The 17860-nt window shown below is 32.4% G+C and overlaps 1 protein-coding gene across 1 annotated transcript in view; it reads left to right on the plus strand.

The window, feature by feature from the left end:
• Nucleotides 1-17860, plus strand: part of HIBCH (3-hydroxyisobutyryl-CoA hydrolase) — a 103324-nt gene that overhangs the window by 63925 nt on the left and 21539 nt on the right. Inside the window, exons 9-12 of the mRNA XM_051986009.1 lie at nucleotides 6505-6591; nucleotides 7722-7780; nucleotides 9320-9401; nucleotides 17509-17628. Of these exons, the coding sequence (XP_051841969.1) occupies nucleotides 6505-6591; nucleotides 7722-7780; nucleotides 9320-9401; nucleotides 17509-17628 (348 nt within the window). The remainder of the gene's footprint in view (nucleotides 1-6504; nucleotides 6592-7721; nucleotides 7781-9319; nucleotides 9402-17508; nucleotides 17629-17860) is intronic.

The raw sequence follows: 17860 nt of genomic DNA on the forward strand, positions 1-17860 counted from the left end.
GGATCACTCAAAATTTGAAATCAAAGTTACCATCTTTTCCTAAAAGCATCAAAGGAAAGGATTGAACTTAGAATGCTTCTCACTTACATACCATTCCAGGAAGAATGAATGTTTATTTGTGTTATTTATTGTACTTTCTCAAAATGATGATAAACATCAGTGAGAAAGTGGAATGAATTTTATAAAAATAAATTATAAAAATAACTTTTTAAGAGTACGCATTTAAAGGAAACCTGGATCAAAGCCTTTTATAAATTGAATAATCGTTCCCTAAATTGTTAGGTTTTAAAAAGTAAGCCTCGTGTATTAGATCTTCTTTTTTTTGTTTATAATTTTAAATATATATATATATATATTATTTATTTTTCACATTGTTTTCTTTTTAAATTTTGAGTTTCAATTTTTTCCCTTCCTCCTATCTTTCTCCCACTCACTGAGAAGACAACCAAGATAATATCAATTAAAAATACATGTAACATGATGCAAAATATGTTTCTATATTGGCCATATCACAAAAAATTTAAAAAAAATAAAGTGAGAAAATTGTGCTTCAGTTTGCATACAGAATTCATCAATTATCCTTTTGGAGGTAGATAGCATTTTTTCAGTATGAGTTATTTAGACTTGACTTGGATCATTTGATCAGAGTAGCCAAATTTTTCATAATTGATCATCATTACAACAATGCTGTTAGAATGTATAATATATATATATATATATGTTATATGTATATCTCTTAGTTCTTCTCACTTAACTTTGCATCAGTTCACATAGTCTTGCCATGAGACTACCGTCCCCATAATTTCCCCATAATTTCTTATAACACAGTAGAATTCCATCATAATTATATGCCACAACTTGTTCAGTCGTTACCCAGTCGATGGGCATTCCCTCAATTTCTAATCCTTTACTACCAGAAAAGAGCCTACTATAAATATTTTTGTTCAGTTGTTCATTTCCTTTTTCTTTCTTCTCTTTGGGATTCAGACCTAGTAGTGGTATTGCTAGAGTGAAAGGGTATGCGCAGTTATATAGCCCTGTAGGTATAGTTCCACATTGAACTTCAGAATGGTTGGACCAGTTCACAGTCTTGTTAACAGTTTATTATTGTACTCATTTTTACCCATCCCTCTAGCATATATCATTTCTGAAGGTGGCACCTCATATTTGTTTCATTTTGCATTTCTCTAATCAATAGTAATTTTAGAGCATTTTTTCATATGACTACAGATACTACTAGGAGAAGTAGGTGTCACATAAATAGGGTGCCAGGCCTGAAGTCAGGAAAACTCAAATTCTTGAATTCAAATCTGGCTTAAAGAGTTACAAAGAATTGGACATGACTGAAAGGACTGAACAATAGATAGCTTTAATTTCTTCTTTTGAAAACTGCCTGTTCATATCCTATGATCATTTAACAATTGGAGAATGGATCTTGTTTTTATAAATTTGACTCACTTCTACATGTATTTAAGAAATGAGGACTTTCAGAGAAACTGTAAAAATTTTTTGATATTATTATATTGTAAATTTTTTGATATTACTTTATTGTACCCTTTAGCACAATGTAGTTTCCCTAATTTCCTCTTTTAGGTTTATTTTTGCTTTTAGCTTTGCTTGATTTGCCTTTTTTTATTTCAACTGAAGCATAATAGATTCTTTTGCAACCCTTTATTTTAGCTGACGGCATATCTTTCTGTTTCATATATGTCTCCTATAAACACATATTGTTGGATTCTTGTTTCTAATCAGTTATGCTATTTGTGTTTTATGGGTGAGCTCATCCTATTCACAATTACAATTATTATTGTTAACTGTGTATTTCCCTACATCTGATTTTTTCTTGTTTATCTTCCTCTTTCTTTCAGTGCTGTCTCTCTTCAAAAGTTTGTTTTGCTTCTGATCAATACATTCTTTAACACATCCTACCTTTACCATCCCCTTCTTTATTTTTTATCCCCTTCTTCACTTATTTTCCTTTTGGGAGAGACGGATTTCTATACATACCTGAATATGTATTATATTCTTCCCTCTGAACTTATTCCAAAGAGAATGAGGTTCAAGCATTTTTTCTCTCCACTATAAAAGCTCTTCCTTGCAAATTTCTTTTATTGAGAAAAATTCCCTTATTCTATTTTTTCTTCTTTCTTCCTCTTTGATTTTTTTGGAAATTACCCCAACATAATCATCTTATAGTCATACTTTCTATGTAGACTCCTTCTAACTGCCCTGATGATGATAGGACTTGTATATGTTCCCATATAGGAATATACGCATTTTAACTTTCTTGAGTCCTTTTTTTGTGCTTCTCTTTGAGTCTTGTGTTTGAATGTCAAATTGTGCTGGTTAGGTTATTCTTGGTTATCCCAACTTTTTGTCTTCTGGAACATCATATTCTAAGCCTCTGCTCATTTAAGCTGCTAAATCTTGTGTGATCTTGACTCCATGAATTTGAATTGTATCTTTCTGGTTGCTTGCAATATTTTCTACTAAACTTGGGAGCTTTGGAATTTGACTATCATATTCCTGGGAGTTTTCATTTTGGGACTTCTTTTAGGAGGTAAACATTGAATTTTTTCAATTTTTATTTTATTCTCTGAATCTAAAATATGAGCATACTTTTCCTCTACATTTTTTTTGAAATAAGATGTCTATATTCTTTTTTTATTGTGGTTTCTGATATCTAGTAAATCTTAAATTATCTCTCTTTAGTCTGTTTTCTAAGTTGTTTTTCTGACGAGATATGTCACATTTTCTTCATTATTTTTTCTTTTTCTTTTGTTTTATTATTTCTTTTTTTAATTTTAAAAATTTATTTAATATTCCCTGCCAGTTACATTTAAAAATCATTTTTTTCATTAAAAAAAAACTTTTGAGTTCCAGATTGTCTCCCTTATCATCTACTACATGTGAAATTTTGCAAAACATTTCCATAAAACTCAAGTTGTGGAAGAAAACATAGATCTCCCACCCTAATAAAAATAAAAACCCTCAAGAAAGAACAAAAGAGAATGAGAGTGCTTCAATCTGTATTTTTCTGGGTATGGATAGTATTTTTCATCAGAAGTCCTTCAGAGTAGTCATGGATCATTATACTGCTGAAAATATCAAAGTCATTTTACAATTGGTCATTCCAGAACATTGTTATTACTTTGTATACAGTATATTTCACTGTGCTTCAGGTCATGGAGGACTTTTCCAGATTTTTTTCTTAGATCATCTTGCTCATCATTTCCCATCGATAATCATGTATCACAATTTATTCAGCCATTTCCCAATGGATGATGCTTACAATATTTTTTCCTTGACCTGGGAATTCTGGAATTTGGCTGTAATATTCCTGGAAGTTTTCATTTTGGGATCTCTTTTAGAAGGTGATCAATGGATTCTTTCAGTTTCTATTTTACCCTCTGATTTTAGAATATCAGAATAGTTTTCCTTGATAATTTCTTGAAAGGTGATGTCTAGGCTCCTTTTTTTGATCATGGTTTTCAGATAAACCAATAATTTTTAAATTATGTGTCCTGGATTTATTTTCCAAGTCAGTTGTTTTTACAGTGAGATATTTCACATTTTTTCTGTTTTTTCATTTTTATTGTATCTTGATTTCTCATAAAGTCATTAGTTTTCTGTTTCAGCTCTAGTTTTTAAGGAATTATTTTTCACAGTGAGTTTTTGTACCTCTTTTCCCATTTGGCCAATTTTGCTTTTTTAAAGCATTTTTCTCCTTTAATGCTTTTTGTATTTCCTTTTATACCACTCTCAATTCTTTTCCTAATTTTTCCTCTACCTCTCTTACTTGATTTTCTAAATCCCTTTTTAGGACTTCCATAGCCTGAGACTAACTCCTATTTTTCTTGGAGCCCTTGGATATAGAAGCTTTGTTATCTTCTTTTGAGTTTTGATCTTCCTTGTTATCTTAATAACTTTCTATGGTCAGAAACTTTTTTTGATTCTTAGCCTATTAGTCAACTTTTTGCTAAAGTAGGGCTCTGTTTTCAGGATGGAGAATCCACTCTTCCAAGCTTCAGGGATTTTATGTAGCTATTTTCAGAGCTCTTTGTATGATGACCACAAGCACTCTTTTTTACCCTGGAACTGTTAGAAGTGTCCCTACCCCACTGTAGCTGTAAGATCTAGTGTGCTGAATCAGGAGAGTCCTGGGCTTAGGTTGGGTGGGGTTGGGGCTGCATTGGTACAGCCTGTGCTGGGATTGTGTGCTGAGCTCCCATCCTGGTTCTACAGACCTATTCTGCTTACCTTCCCAATCTTCTTCTGGGCTGAGAGGTCTAGAAACTGCCAGTACTGCTGCTGATTTAGGGATCCCTAGACCTGTTCCTGCTTTACTAATATGGATCCCTGGCTAGGGCGCAGGCCAGGGGTGGAACTACACAGCCTGCACTAGAACTGCACACTGAACTCCCATCCTGGTGTTGTAGATCTTTTCTACTGACCTTCTTGAGTTGTCTTTGTCTGGAAAATGTTCTTCTCTGTCTTTTGGGGTGTTCTGAAGCCCTAAAATTTGTTTAGAATATTTATTTAAAGAAATTTGGAGTGTTCAAAGGGAGAGGTTGGGTGAATTCCTGCTTTTGTTTCACAATTTTGGCTCTGCCTATTATTATTTTTCTATGTCTCATGGTATCATTAGTTTTCACTTGCTCAGTTCTGATTTTTAAGGAATTATTTTCTTCAATGAACTTTTGTATTCCTTTTCCATTTGGTCTGTTCTACTTTTTAAGGAGTTCTTTTTTTTCTGTGAATCTTTGTGCCTCTTTTGCATTTTGCCAATTCTGTCTTTTTAAGTGTTTTTCCCCCCCTTTAAAGTATTTTTTGTGCCTCTTTTAACAAACTGCTAATTGTCTTTTCATGGTTTTCTTGTATCAATCATATTTTTTCCTCCAATTTTTCCGATACTACTCTTATCTTTTCTCTGTCTCTTCCAGGTATTCTGATTGGGCTTGTGTCCAGTGGACATTTTTGTTTGAGGCTTTGCTTGTAATCCTTTCTGCACTATTGTCAAGAATCTTCTTAGTGTATATCTTGAGTTTTTTTTGTTTTTGTTTTTGTTTTTTTTTTGTCACCATACTAGCTTTTTATGATCAAGTTTTTGTTGTTGTTGTTGTTGTTTGCTCATTTCCCCAACCTATTTTTTGATTTTGAACATTATGCTTAAATTTGGCTCATGTGGTGATGAGGAGTCAGTATCCCAAGCTTCAGACTTTTTTTGTGTTGCTGTTTTCAGAGCTAGTTCTAGGAGACCTTCTAATTTTTGGTGCTTCCGAAGTGGTGTGATTTGGAGAGAAGTGTGATCATTGCTCTTCTGGTCTGTGCTCTGGTCTTTATCCAGAATGGGCCCTTGTTTCCTTGCAGTTGCAAGTGTTAGTGTTTCTTTCTGCCTTATGACACAAATGCTCCTCTCTATCTTGTAATTTTAACCCAGAACTGTTTAAGGGTAATAGAGTTGCCAGTGTGCATCAGCTGTAATCAGGGCCAGCAATAAATTATCCCTTGCAACCTTTCTGACCAGTTGTCTGACTCCTTCCTTACTGGTTGAGAACTTCTTAAGCTGCTGCTGCTGTTATCATGACCATCAATGATGGTGCTCCAGACTGGCTCCAATACCAGAGTCACAGACCTCTACTGCTGACGTTCCTTGTTGTCTTAGGCTGGAATAATATCTCACTTTGATTTCTTGTTTGTTCTACTGCTCCAAAATTTGATTTGAAGAATTCTTTTAAACTTGGTGGGTAATGTTGGGAGAGTTCAGCTTAGTGACTGCCTGTATTCTTGTCATCTTAGCTCCATATCCTTAAAGTTATGCAAATACCTTATTTGTCCACTTACATTGTATAAGATGTGACATGTTGCATTAAGACTTGACCATATAGTTGTGATTTAAAGAATGTAGAACTTTTGTAGATTGGTGAGCTTGCTGTAAATGGGACATGTATAGAAATCTGAGACAAATGTAAATGTACCCTTAAATTAAAATAAAGAAAAAGTTACCCTTTCATACTAGTATCAGTTTTCTCATATAGTTTTTGAGCACAAAGAAAGTTTGTTTGCTTCAACTCCTTAAAACAAGATCCCTCTGAAATGTTTCTTAGAAAGCTATATATATTATTAATAATTGCTGATTATTAATAATAATAGTTATAAAGACTGATTGCTGTTTTCCTTTTGCATCTTGATAAAAAGTAAAAAGAAATGCCTTATTAGGATGAGACTCTCTAGGGGACTAGAGTAAATAGACAAAGGTAGGTGATGCAATTTCTCCTTGTTTAGTTTCTCTTTCCCCCACCTTGAGCTCCCCTAAGTACTATTTGATGTATGGGAATGTGCCTTCCTACATGGAGGAATAATTAAATCATTGTTTCAGTTAAGAATATGTAGCAGCAAGTCTAACTCAGATCATCTTGTTTTTTTAAAGTGTTTTTTAGATTTTAAATATTTTTAAATTTTTTTTCTGTGAGATTCCAATTATTCTTTAATTCTTCTCTTTAGTTGCCTATGCTGGAGAAAGATTTGTTGGCCCTGAAATCTCCTTCAAAAGAAGATGTGGCAGAAGTCTTGGATACTTACCACAAGAAGGTACTCCAACTGATAGTTTAATCTCTGATTTTAATTAAAAGAACTCTATTAAGCTATTACAATATATATTATATAGTTTATATATATATTTATATTTATATGACATATATATATATATACACACACACACACTATTATATATATGTAATAGTCTTTCATATAAATGAGTTATAAGGTCAGAGAGAGAGAGAAAGAGAGAGAGTGCTCATGAGGAATTCTAAGTTGTCTAAGAGCTGAGAGTATTTCCAGTCTCCTCTTACAGAAGAGATACCTAGTGATAGACCTGGGAAACATTACAGAGTAATATGAAAGAAGGGTTCAGTTTTTCTATTTGGGTCTAGAGGGTAAAACTGGGAACCAGGGGTGGAATCTGCAAGGAGATAAGATTTTGAGTTTTTGACTCAGTACAAAGAAGAGTTTAATAAACATACAGTCCAAGACTGTATATTCTGTCTTGAGAAGTAGTGAGTTTCTCATCATAGAAGTCTTAATAAGAAGGTTGGATTGCCAATTGTTATTGACGATACATAAAGAATTCATACTTGAGTATGGATTGGATTATATGTTCTTGAAGGGCCTTTCCACCTTTGATAGTCTACAGAACATATACATTATTTTAAGAATGTTTGTCACAATTTCACTTCTTTAGTGCCTCTTCTTCCACAAGCGAACAGTTTGTCATGCAAAACCTGTGTTGTGGGTTGAAATGTGTAGCACAATGTTTTAGAGTTCCAGAAACTTGAATCTTTTGTGAATACTGACAAAAACACTAAAAATGTCTAAAGTAATTCTCCATCTATAACAAAGCATATTTGATATTCTGAAATGGGTATAAAGGGCTTTGTAAACCTTAAAGTACTAAATAAATAATTATCTTTATAATGCTATCTGGATTTTGAACATAAACTTAACATACATAAATTATGTAAATTTATGTGCCATTGTAGATATAATTTTAAACATGATAATTTATTATCTCTTAATGTATCTATTTTATTAACTATAATTAATATCCATAACATATTGATAAGTATTAAATCCATCATTGTCAAAGTAATTTTAAAGTTTCCACATTATTTTAATTCCTTAAATTAACTGAGACAAAATTTTTGTCATCTCTTTTTATGCAGTGTAAAGTTGATCAAGATAAACCTTTCATACTTGAGGAACATATGGACAAAATTAACAGGTATTTTTCCCCAGGTTTTCAATGCTTTTCTCATTTATTTAATCATTTATCTATTCATTTTCTTATTTATTTCTAGCATCTATTTGCAGAATTTGTTTGTTAAAAACACAGAAGTTTTTCTTTATTGATTTTCTTTTTAGTTCCCAAATTCTCTCCCTCCCTATTTCTCTTCTCCTATCCATTGAGAAGGCAAGAAAAAAACAAGACCTATTACAAACATGTATAATCATGCAAAATGGATTTCTCTTATTAGTTTTGTCTTTTGCCTCCTCCCCCAAAAAACAAGTAAAAGAAAGAAAAATATATACTTCAATATGCAGGCTATGTCATCAATTCTCTTTCTAGATGTAGATAGCACATTTTATCATAAATTCTTTGAAATTGTAGGAGGTCATTGTTTTGATCAGGGTACTAAGTCTTTTATAGCTTGTTATCTTTACAGTATATCTGTTATTATGTAGAAAAAAAGGAGTTCTAGATTGTCTAAGAGCTGTTTTTTCTGGTTCTTCCTATTCACTTTGTATAGATCTTCCCAGATTTTTTGAAACCCTTCCTTTCACCAGTATTAAGTTATTTAGCAGCAATCCTACTATATCTGTTCCTATGGGAAGAATATCTTAAGCTGAATTTTTTAACAATGCCGTGATATGAAGTCTAGAAGCTGCATAGTAACTATACAATGCATATACTTCTATTTGATAAAACATTGCTTTATTTTCACTTATCTTTGAAAGTGATTACTCTGTTTTTCCAGGACAGCAGCAGTGATTGGGATAGAAAAACAGGAATACTCATCATTATATTTTAGAACAAATACCTTGATAAGGCAGAAGGCATAATAGACTGACCAAAAGGAAAATCTCTGTGAACTAATAATTCTTAAGAGTCATTTAATGTCCAAGGCATCAAGTAAAATATTGTAGGTAATTAAATCATGAAAAAACCAAATAGTACAGATAAAAAGCTAAATAATAGTGGAGTATACAAACCATCTGTAGACTTTTGAAAAGTGTTCATTTTTACATCTGAGAATATCTATTGATTTTGATAAATGTATTAACAAGATAATATGATATAGTAGATATAGATCTGGCATTGGAATCTGGAAGACTGAGTAAAGTTCATGGCCTGTCACAATCACAGGCTGGCTTTGTAATTCTGAACAAGACATTTAATCTTGATGTGTCTTTAGCTTGATTTGAGTTGTTTTCTGGAAGGTGGAAGGAATAGTATCTTTACTATTGAATTTAGATTTAGCCCCACTCCCCAGCAAAACAACTCAGAAATAATCATTATAAATAGAATGAAAGGACAAAATAAAGCAAAGGAAGTTAGGCTTCATTTCCCATTAGTAAAGAAAGGTTGGTTGCAAATAGTTTCCTAGAAAATGTAGTCTATTTCTTGCTAGAAAAACTATTATTTTTACTGTAGAGAAAGGGAAAAACATGCTTTTCCTAGTTCTAAATTCAAATTCACTGGTGGTTCAGAAATGGAAAATAGATCATTAATTGATTAATTAGTTAAAGTTTCTTTTTATAGTTGTTTTTCAGCAAGTACTATGGAACAGATTATTCGGAATTTACAAGAAGATGGTTCACCTTTTGCACTTGAACAATTGAAGGTAATGTATGCATATCACCAACAAACTTATCTTAGTCTTAAGTGATAAGATAGGTCTTATCACAACAAGACCTATAATTTTGACATTAAAAACCTCTGAATTTGTTCTGTTATCTTCATCTCACTTTCCTTTGTGGATCCTGGGTGAGAGAACCTCTGACATTATCTTTGCAAAACTCTTGGGAAGGTGGATTCCTTACTTAATTGCTGGATGACAAGGACAAATTTGATAGGAGACCTAGAAGAGAAGAACTCATCCTTACTATTTTCCATGTCCTATAGGGACAAATATGAACTAGGAGAGGAATTATTAAGGAGAAAATGAATATGTGGCAATTGTAGCATTTAGCTGTAGAGTCTGTTGCTATGGAATGGACTAATCAATGACTTTTAACCAAGGATAAAAGTAAATTTGAGAGGGAAATTTAACCAATAAAAATAAACAAAGCAGGCCAAATTTAAGCAAATTTCAGTATAGAAATTATAAACAATTTTACTAAAAAATGTATTTGATAAATGATTACAATTCTTGTTTTTAATGGCAGTGATGAACATGGAATATACTAATTTCTTGTGAAGATTAATGACCTTAAATGTGAAGAATAATTACCTTAAAATATGTTCATTAAGCAAGCTCTGAACGCATTCATTTTTAAAATATGTCTTAGTCTCATACTTTCAATTGTGATGATAAATTGTTGATACCGATTTATTTTGTGGCTAAACCTCATAGGTCCAATTTGTACTTCATTTTTAACTCTGACTGATTTTAGCATTTTACCTGAGTATCAAGAAACTCCTTTTATAGGTTAGCAGTTTTGGACAAATACTTGTATATATGTTAATGTTGGTTACACTCTAATCCTTTCTTTAGTATAATCCTCAATGATAGCTTTACAGTCTATTTAAGTGGAGAAAAAAACCTGCTTTTCTATAATTGACCACTTCTTGTGTACTTATCTTACTCAAATATGCCTAAAGTATGATGGAATGTCACAATTTTTCTGGCATTTCAACAGAAGAGAATGGTACTATCCTTTCCTTGTACTGTAGCAGAAATACTTGAATTTGAGTTTCATATTTTCCATTTTGTAGCCATTTTTGTATTCCAATATTTCAGCTACTCAGAATTTCTATATATAAATATAAAAACATCTATGAAAATGCAAAAAAGTTCATTGTTGCTTGTACATTTTTGAGAGGCAAGCCTCATGTTAAAGCTGTTGCTCTAAATGTGGATGATTATTTTTAGTTAAAACTGTCTCTTAGTCATTCTGTAAGACTAAGATTTATTGAGTGCCTCCTCTCTTTCCAGAGTACTTTACTAGCTAATATAATTATTGCTTATCAAGAAAAAGTGAAAATTTAAGTAATACAACTAGCAATTTCATTTAAAAGCAATTAAGCCTGATAAGAACATATGAAGTCACTTAAAAATAGAATGGGTAATAATTACCTATTTTTTAAATTGGGTTTTAAACTTTACAAAGTAATTTCTTCAAAATCATCCCTTTAGGAAGATAGTACAAATATTATTATCCCCATTTTGCAGATGAAAAAATTAAGGTTTAGAGAAGTTAAATAGTTTATTAAAGTTCACTCAGCTGATCAGTGGCTTGATGAACCAGTTCTGGCTCTTGATTATCATTGTTTCCCTTCTTAAAAGTCCATGAATGACTTCTTTAATAACATAGTTCAGAATTTTTCCAAGTCAAACTCATCTACAGGTACTACAGGTTCCCTCTTCTTTTTATGAAAAATGAGGCCATTTGCTTTTCTATAATACTATCATACAGTTCCAATTCTCTACAGTCTTTTAGAGACTTTTAATGATGTTTCAGCATTCACATTTAACTGTTCTTTTAGTACCTTAAGATATGGTTCATGTGTGTCTCCTTGTTGAACTCATTGAAGGCAGCTAAGTGCAGAGCTATAATCAGGGCCTGCTAGGAACGTGCCTTAGACCTTGCATGGGTTACACTTGCTCCTGCAAGCATTTGTATCCTCCCTATTATGGTCCAGACATCACGGTCCCCATTCTGCATGGTGTGAGACTATTCCCTTGTTTGACCTATCGCTGGGCCCTTTCGTTTCATCTACTTTGCCACTTCCTCCCTACCCCTAAATACTAGTACAGGTGAATCTCTCTAGGGAAAGCAGGTCATCTATTCTTCCAGATCAATAGCACTTCTTGATGGAGTGTTCTCTGAGATGTTATTCCTCTTCTCCTTCATGGGACTTTGTACTCTTCCTAATATAGTTCTTTGTGTCAGTGTTATGCCTCCAATTTTCCTCTGTATCACTTTTGGCCTTGTTCCAGGTGAAATAATTTTTAGAAATGACTTTATATAAATGATCTTTACTAATTCCTCACATGTCTTGGATTTTAATTCCTTAGTCACCCTTTATGTCCTATCTTAATCCAAAATTCATTATCTTGGGAGAGAAAATAGAAGGAAAAATGATAATTTGAGTAGCCCTACCTTTCCTCTATTGTCTATTGTTAGTGTTTTATCCATCCTATGTCATGATCTTGAACTTCTTTGAGCTTTCTCATGCCTCCAAAATAGTAATTACTGTCAATCTCAATTCTTCCTTAACTTTGGGGTTCCTGACATACCTACAACCTGTTACTCTGTATTCATCTTTTGTTAGCTGTTGTTGCTTCTATATTCTAGATATGCCTTCTAAAAATCTGAGTTTATTTTATTTCTACTTTGATCTCCTTAGACATCTTACCATTTTATTTTGTCAGGTTTTTGTTGTTGTTGTTGTTGTTGTTTTTTAAGAATTTCAGGCCTGATAGATTACCATCCTTCATGATTAAACTTCCCTGAAGAACATTAGGCCTTTGGTTTCTTTTTTTCCTTTCTGTGAAGCTTCAAAATCTGTTCTTTCAAAATATAGATTGTCAGATTATGTTTTTCAGTTTCTGTTAGAAATTCTAAAATGGAATAGCCACTTGTCCTTAATGTTCCTGTCTTTTCTGCTTCGGCAATCAATTCCTTCTTGTAAGATTCATGTCCAGAATATCAGTTGCCCTCTTTGCTTCATCTAACTCTTTGAGGATAAATTGTTATCTGTATATTTCAAAGCTAGAGCTACTTATGCTGCTTTTATCTGAAAGGGAATCCAATCAAGATGTCTATAGGGTTGAAATCACCCCTATCAATTTTATTATATCCTCTCTCTGTGCAAGGTTTGTGATCATTTCCCAAATCTCTTATCTATTTCCTCCTACCCAGTTGCCCTGTAATATATTGTCCCCATTTTACTGTTTTTTTCACATTTGATTGATGCCTTTTTAAATGATCTCTACTGTGCTTCTCTCCCTGAAGGAGCTCTAGCTTTTTTCTTTTTCTTAAAAAAAAATTATTGATATCTTTTATTTTTATATTACCTACCTTTCCTAAAAAATCAGTTCAACAAAACTAACCAACATATTAAAAAACTCTGACATCTTTATATTCTTTGAAAATATCCCCTACTTCTGTAAAAAAATCTGGCTTTCTTAATATTAATGCCATACTATTGCCACCTTTAGCCCTTCCTTTTGATGTGGGAAAGATTCCTTTCTAGATTCCCATCCTCTCCTAGTTAATAATGTAAATTGCCCTTTAACTCACAAATCCTGGTCCCTTTGAATTCCAGTAGAAGATCTGACCTGTTCCCAGCCCCACCTGGATCTGAGCCAACTTTGGGGCTACACCCCAAAGCCCCTCGAGCTAAGTCTCCTATTATAAAAAGGCCATGCTGGGAACCCCTCTTTGCAGAGATTCCAAACATGGTAGCCATGTGAGGACACTGTCCAGTGCCCTCCTTATCTCTACCTTCACCTATACTTTAACCTTGCTTACCCAATAATAAACCTCTTTTATCAATCTAGCTCTCCGGGCCAATAAATGCTTTTATTGGGAACTCACGCCGCTACTAGACCCCCTTGCACCGAATCTATACCCCAAACCTGCCACTAGACCTTAACCCTGATCTCATTTAGGTACCCCAAATCTAGACCTCAACACTTTCATTTTTAATAAGATACTTTTTCATAGCCTTATTCTAGTCAAGCATGCCATCCCATCCAGTCTCAGTAATCTCACCAGGTTTTAGTCCTATGAGATCAAATTTTCTACTTTGAAACTAAGGTTGCAGGAAATCTTTTAGGGGTGGACACCTAAAGATCTGAATAAATTCTGCACAGAGCTTAAATAAATGGGGAAAACTAGAGGGTTGAATTCAAGATCATAATACATATCTCTCAGAGAGAAAAAATGTAGCCAGAAAATGGAAAGAGACTGCATTGATCAAGGCCTAATGTCATTACAGAATGGGGATTGTAATAATTCTACTATCCCTCTTAACTGGTCAGGCAACATTTGGAATACTGTGTTTAGTTATGGGTGGCAAGTTTGAGAAAAACCATTATTTATATATTAGGGTATAGAAGAACAAGGTTATCAGGATAGCTAGAAAAACTTAGAAACTGTGAATTAGGAGCATCAACTATGTGAGATTTCAGTTAAAAGAAAGGATTGGGGTTGTTTAGTTTGAGGAAGAGAATATTTGTTGAGATATAACAACTGTCTTCCAAATGAAAGATTTTCACACAAAATAGGGATCAGATTTGTTCTCTTTGAGCCTTGGACACAGATTGAGGAGGAATAGATAGAAGTTGCAGAAAGGGCTGATTTCATTTCCATATAATGAGACACTTCTTTTAATAATTAATTGGCCCAAAGTGTAATGGGTTGCCTTGAAAGACTAGATTTCTAGAGATTCTGGTTGACTAGATGACTCCTTGTCTAGGATGTTGTGGATAAAATGCTTATGCTTGTATGGGTTAGACTAGATGACCTTTGAGGACTGAATACTTTTTGATTTTGTGGTATGAAACTTGTGAACATTAGCTCATCTTCCTATAAGACAACTTCATATGATGTGTCTTTTAAAGGGAAAGTGAAAAATATCAAAAAGAAAGAAAAGAAGGAAGAAAAAAAAGGAAGGAAAGAAGAAAGTAATTTTATATTCATAAGTGTGCTATGATTTTGCTAAATATATCCTTTAATTTTTGTTGGTTATTACTATAAATAAAAACAATTTCATTTAATAGCAATTCCAGGGGACATAATGTTTCTAGGAAAAGGGTAATTATGATGCAAATTTAAGCTAAAATGCAGCAATTAAGGAGTTCAGCATAGAATGTAACTGCAGGCTGCTAATAGTTGCTTGAAATTTTTAAGAGAAAGAAGTAGAAATTTTTCTAGTTATCTGATTTAAAAATTTTAAACTATTCAATGAATATATCAATTACTTTGTTTATACCTCATAGGACCTTTTGAATATCATTAAATAGTAGCCCTTATAGCCTTAGAATATAATCTTTATATTTTATTTAAATTATAACATTTTTTAAAAGTATTATTAGAAAAGTACATTTAACACGAGATAGAAATTCAACAGAAATTTATTAAGTGCTTCCTTTTTGCAGTGAACAACCTTGAGAGCAAGGACTGGGGTTTTTAGTCTTTGATTTTTTTATTCCTGATATCTGGCACATAGTAGGTCCTTAATAAGTGCTTAGTAAATTGAAATGAAAGTTCTATAGTAGATTTGGAACTATTATCACAAATTAAATAATGACATGCTATCTGCTCTGAAGTTCTTTGGATAAGATAGGAGAAAGAATGTTATTTGTTTAAATGAAGAGTATTTTTATCATCTCTAATGAGAAAATAACTTTTTTGTATGATCTCTGTATCCTTTCTCTAAAAGAGTAAAAGCAAAATTTTATATTTCCATAAAGCAGTATTTTTCAATAGATGGGTTATAATTTTTACTTATGCTATGTCTGAACATTTGCATGACAGAATTATGTATTTATGTGTGTGTGTGTGTATATACATATATTTAGTTACGTTAGATCTTTATGTAATTATAGCTATTCATTTACATGTGTATGCATATGTGTACAATGTGTAAGATTATTTTTATTTGATACTTTGTGACTGTTATGAATTCATGCCCAAACCACACATCTTTTGTTGAATCTGCTGAAAAAAATTTGTAAACTGACAGACTATTGCAGTGACTTATGATATCTGGGCTAAATTTAAAACTGTGGCTCTATGTAGTAACAATTGGAATCCTAACTTATAGGTTTCCCCTCAAGATCTTTCAGAATTCATTAAAAACTAAATTGCCTATATGTATTTCTGCATACACAGAGGTATATTCCAAACAAAGATAAAAGAACATCATCCTTGGAGAGCAAGATAAGCAGATTATTATGTCATTAAGCATTGATGAATTAGAAAAGGTTCAAGTCACGACTAATTTTTAGTTTGGTTTTTTCCAAATTAGCTTGTTGATTTCATTAAGATTTAATGGTTTTCAAAAGTATTTTACGAACTAATCTTAGCAGTTCTAATTTGGTTATTTTAACAATTTTTTGAATAATGAATAGGCTATCTTCCTCTAAAGTAGGGATGGTGAACCTCCAGTCTGCTGATAGTTCTTTCTTTACTTTCTTCTGACTCACAAGGACATAACTTGTTATAAAAGTCTTTGGTGAAGATATAGTGGACTTATAGAAAGATGGAGGAGTGAGAAGTCTAGAAAGAAACCAGGTCCTTAATTATGCCTCTTTTTTCATAGATTAAAATGACCCAAAATATAGGGGGAAATTTAAATTAACCAAAGAAACATAAATTAGTCAAGTACCATGATTTTTTTAAGTTTAAGTTTCTTCACTTAGTGAAAATCTACTTTCTCTCCAATCTCCCTCCTCTCCCACACTGAAAAATAAAGAAAAATAATACTCTTGTAACAAATTTGTAATCGGGCAAAATAAATTCTTGCTTTGGTCATGTCTTTAAAAAAAAACAAACAAACATGTTTTTGTATAAGCTCTAGGTCCATCGCCTCTCTATCTGTAGAGGAAATCATATTAGAGATTGCTATAGTTAAGAATATATATAGATAAAGAAAGGACAAAAAAAGGAGCAAGCAGAGGTATTATCCTTCTAATATGAGGAACACATATTTTATTATCAAAAGATCACTAAGAGAATTTACCACCAACAAAGTAATTTTGATCAGCAACTAAAGTTCCATTCAAATGGATTTTGTGTAATGGTTGGATATAAAGTTTAGTAAATATTATTGAGACTGTATTAGAAAAACTCTGGTAGCTTTTAAATAACATACTATCCTCTACCCATTTTGTATTTTTATGAATAGAGTATTTCTTTTATAGTTGAACTTGAGAATGCAGCAGAGACCTGCAATCTCTCATTAGAACTTTCCATTTTTGTACTTAGTGAAATTTCTTAATTCAGTAAACTAAAAATCCTCACCAAAAGTTCTTGTGGTGGTCATTCAGCAGCCAGCTATGCAAACTTTCTATACATACATACATACACACATATTGTGGCTACAACTCAAAGGACAATTTTTAAACATATATTAAGTTTGTTAGAACTCCCAATTACAGTTTTTTTAAAATAGCAACAGCAGTAATAGCAGACATTTATGTAGCACTTTAAGGTTCACAAATTTTAAAAAAAAAATGTGTATTATCTCATTTGACTCTCACTTGACACCATGAAGTAGGTGCTATTATTATTTCCATTATCCAAATGAGAAAAATGAGGCTGTCAGGCCATGTGGTGTGTCACAGCTACACACATGGAGTAATACATCATCAACAACTTGTATTGCAATATGAAAGAAGATAGAACTATTACAATTATTTATTCATGTCCATAATTTTTATTGTATTGAATATTTGAAGATATAGCTAGTACTTATACAGTACTTTAAGCTTTATAAAACATTTTCCATGTTATTTCATTTTATTCTCACAACTATGTAAGGTGGTTGCTATTATTATCCCCATTGCACAGATGAGGAAATTGAGTCAGAGAGGAATTAAATGACTTGCCTAGGTCCATGCAGCTAAAAAATAAATAGAATTTAAATTCGTCTTCCTAACTCCAAATCTAGCACCTTCTATTTACTGCAAATAAAGGATATGGACAAAGATTATGTTGGTTTAATAGAGGTGTTAGAGAGTCTATAAATATTTATTTGACCTTTTGTCTCAACAGGTGTTTGAAAAAATGTCTCCAACCTCCTTAAAGATCACATTAAGACAGATAATGGAAGGTTCTTCAAAGAGCTTACAAGAAGTGTTAATTATGGAATATAGGCTGAGTCAAGCATGCTTGGTAAGAATTTTTTAGTGCTTGGGAACTTGAAAACTTATCATGGTCAACAGTCAGTAGACATTTATTAAGTGTCTACTGTGTGTTTGCCCATAGAGTGATTGGCTTTGGTTACAGGAAGAGACTTCATTTATGACTTTATATGAAGCAGTTATATTCTTATGCAATAGCAGGTCTATTACATTGTCTAATAAGAAAATATCATTTTCTTAATATCATTTATTTTATTATTTAA

This window comes from Antechinus flavipes, chromosome 3 (genome assembly GCF_016432865.1).
Source record: "Antechinus flavipes isolate AdamAnt ecotype Samford, QLD, Australia chromosome 3, AdamAnt_v2, whole genome shotgun sequence".
NCBI lineage: Eukaryota > Metazoa > Chordata > Mammalia > Dasyuromorphia > Dasyuridae > Antechinus > Antechinus flavipes.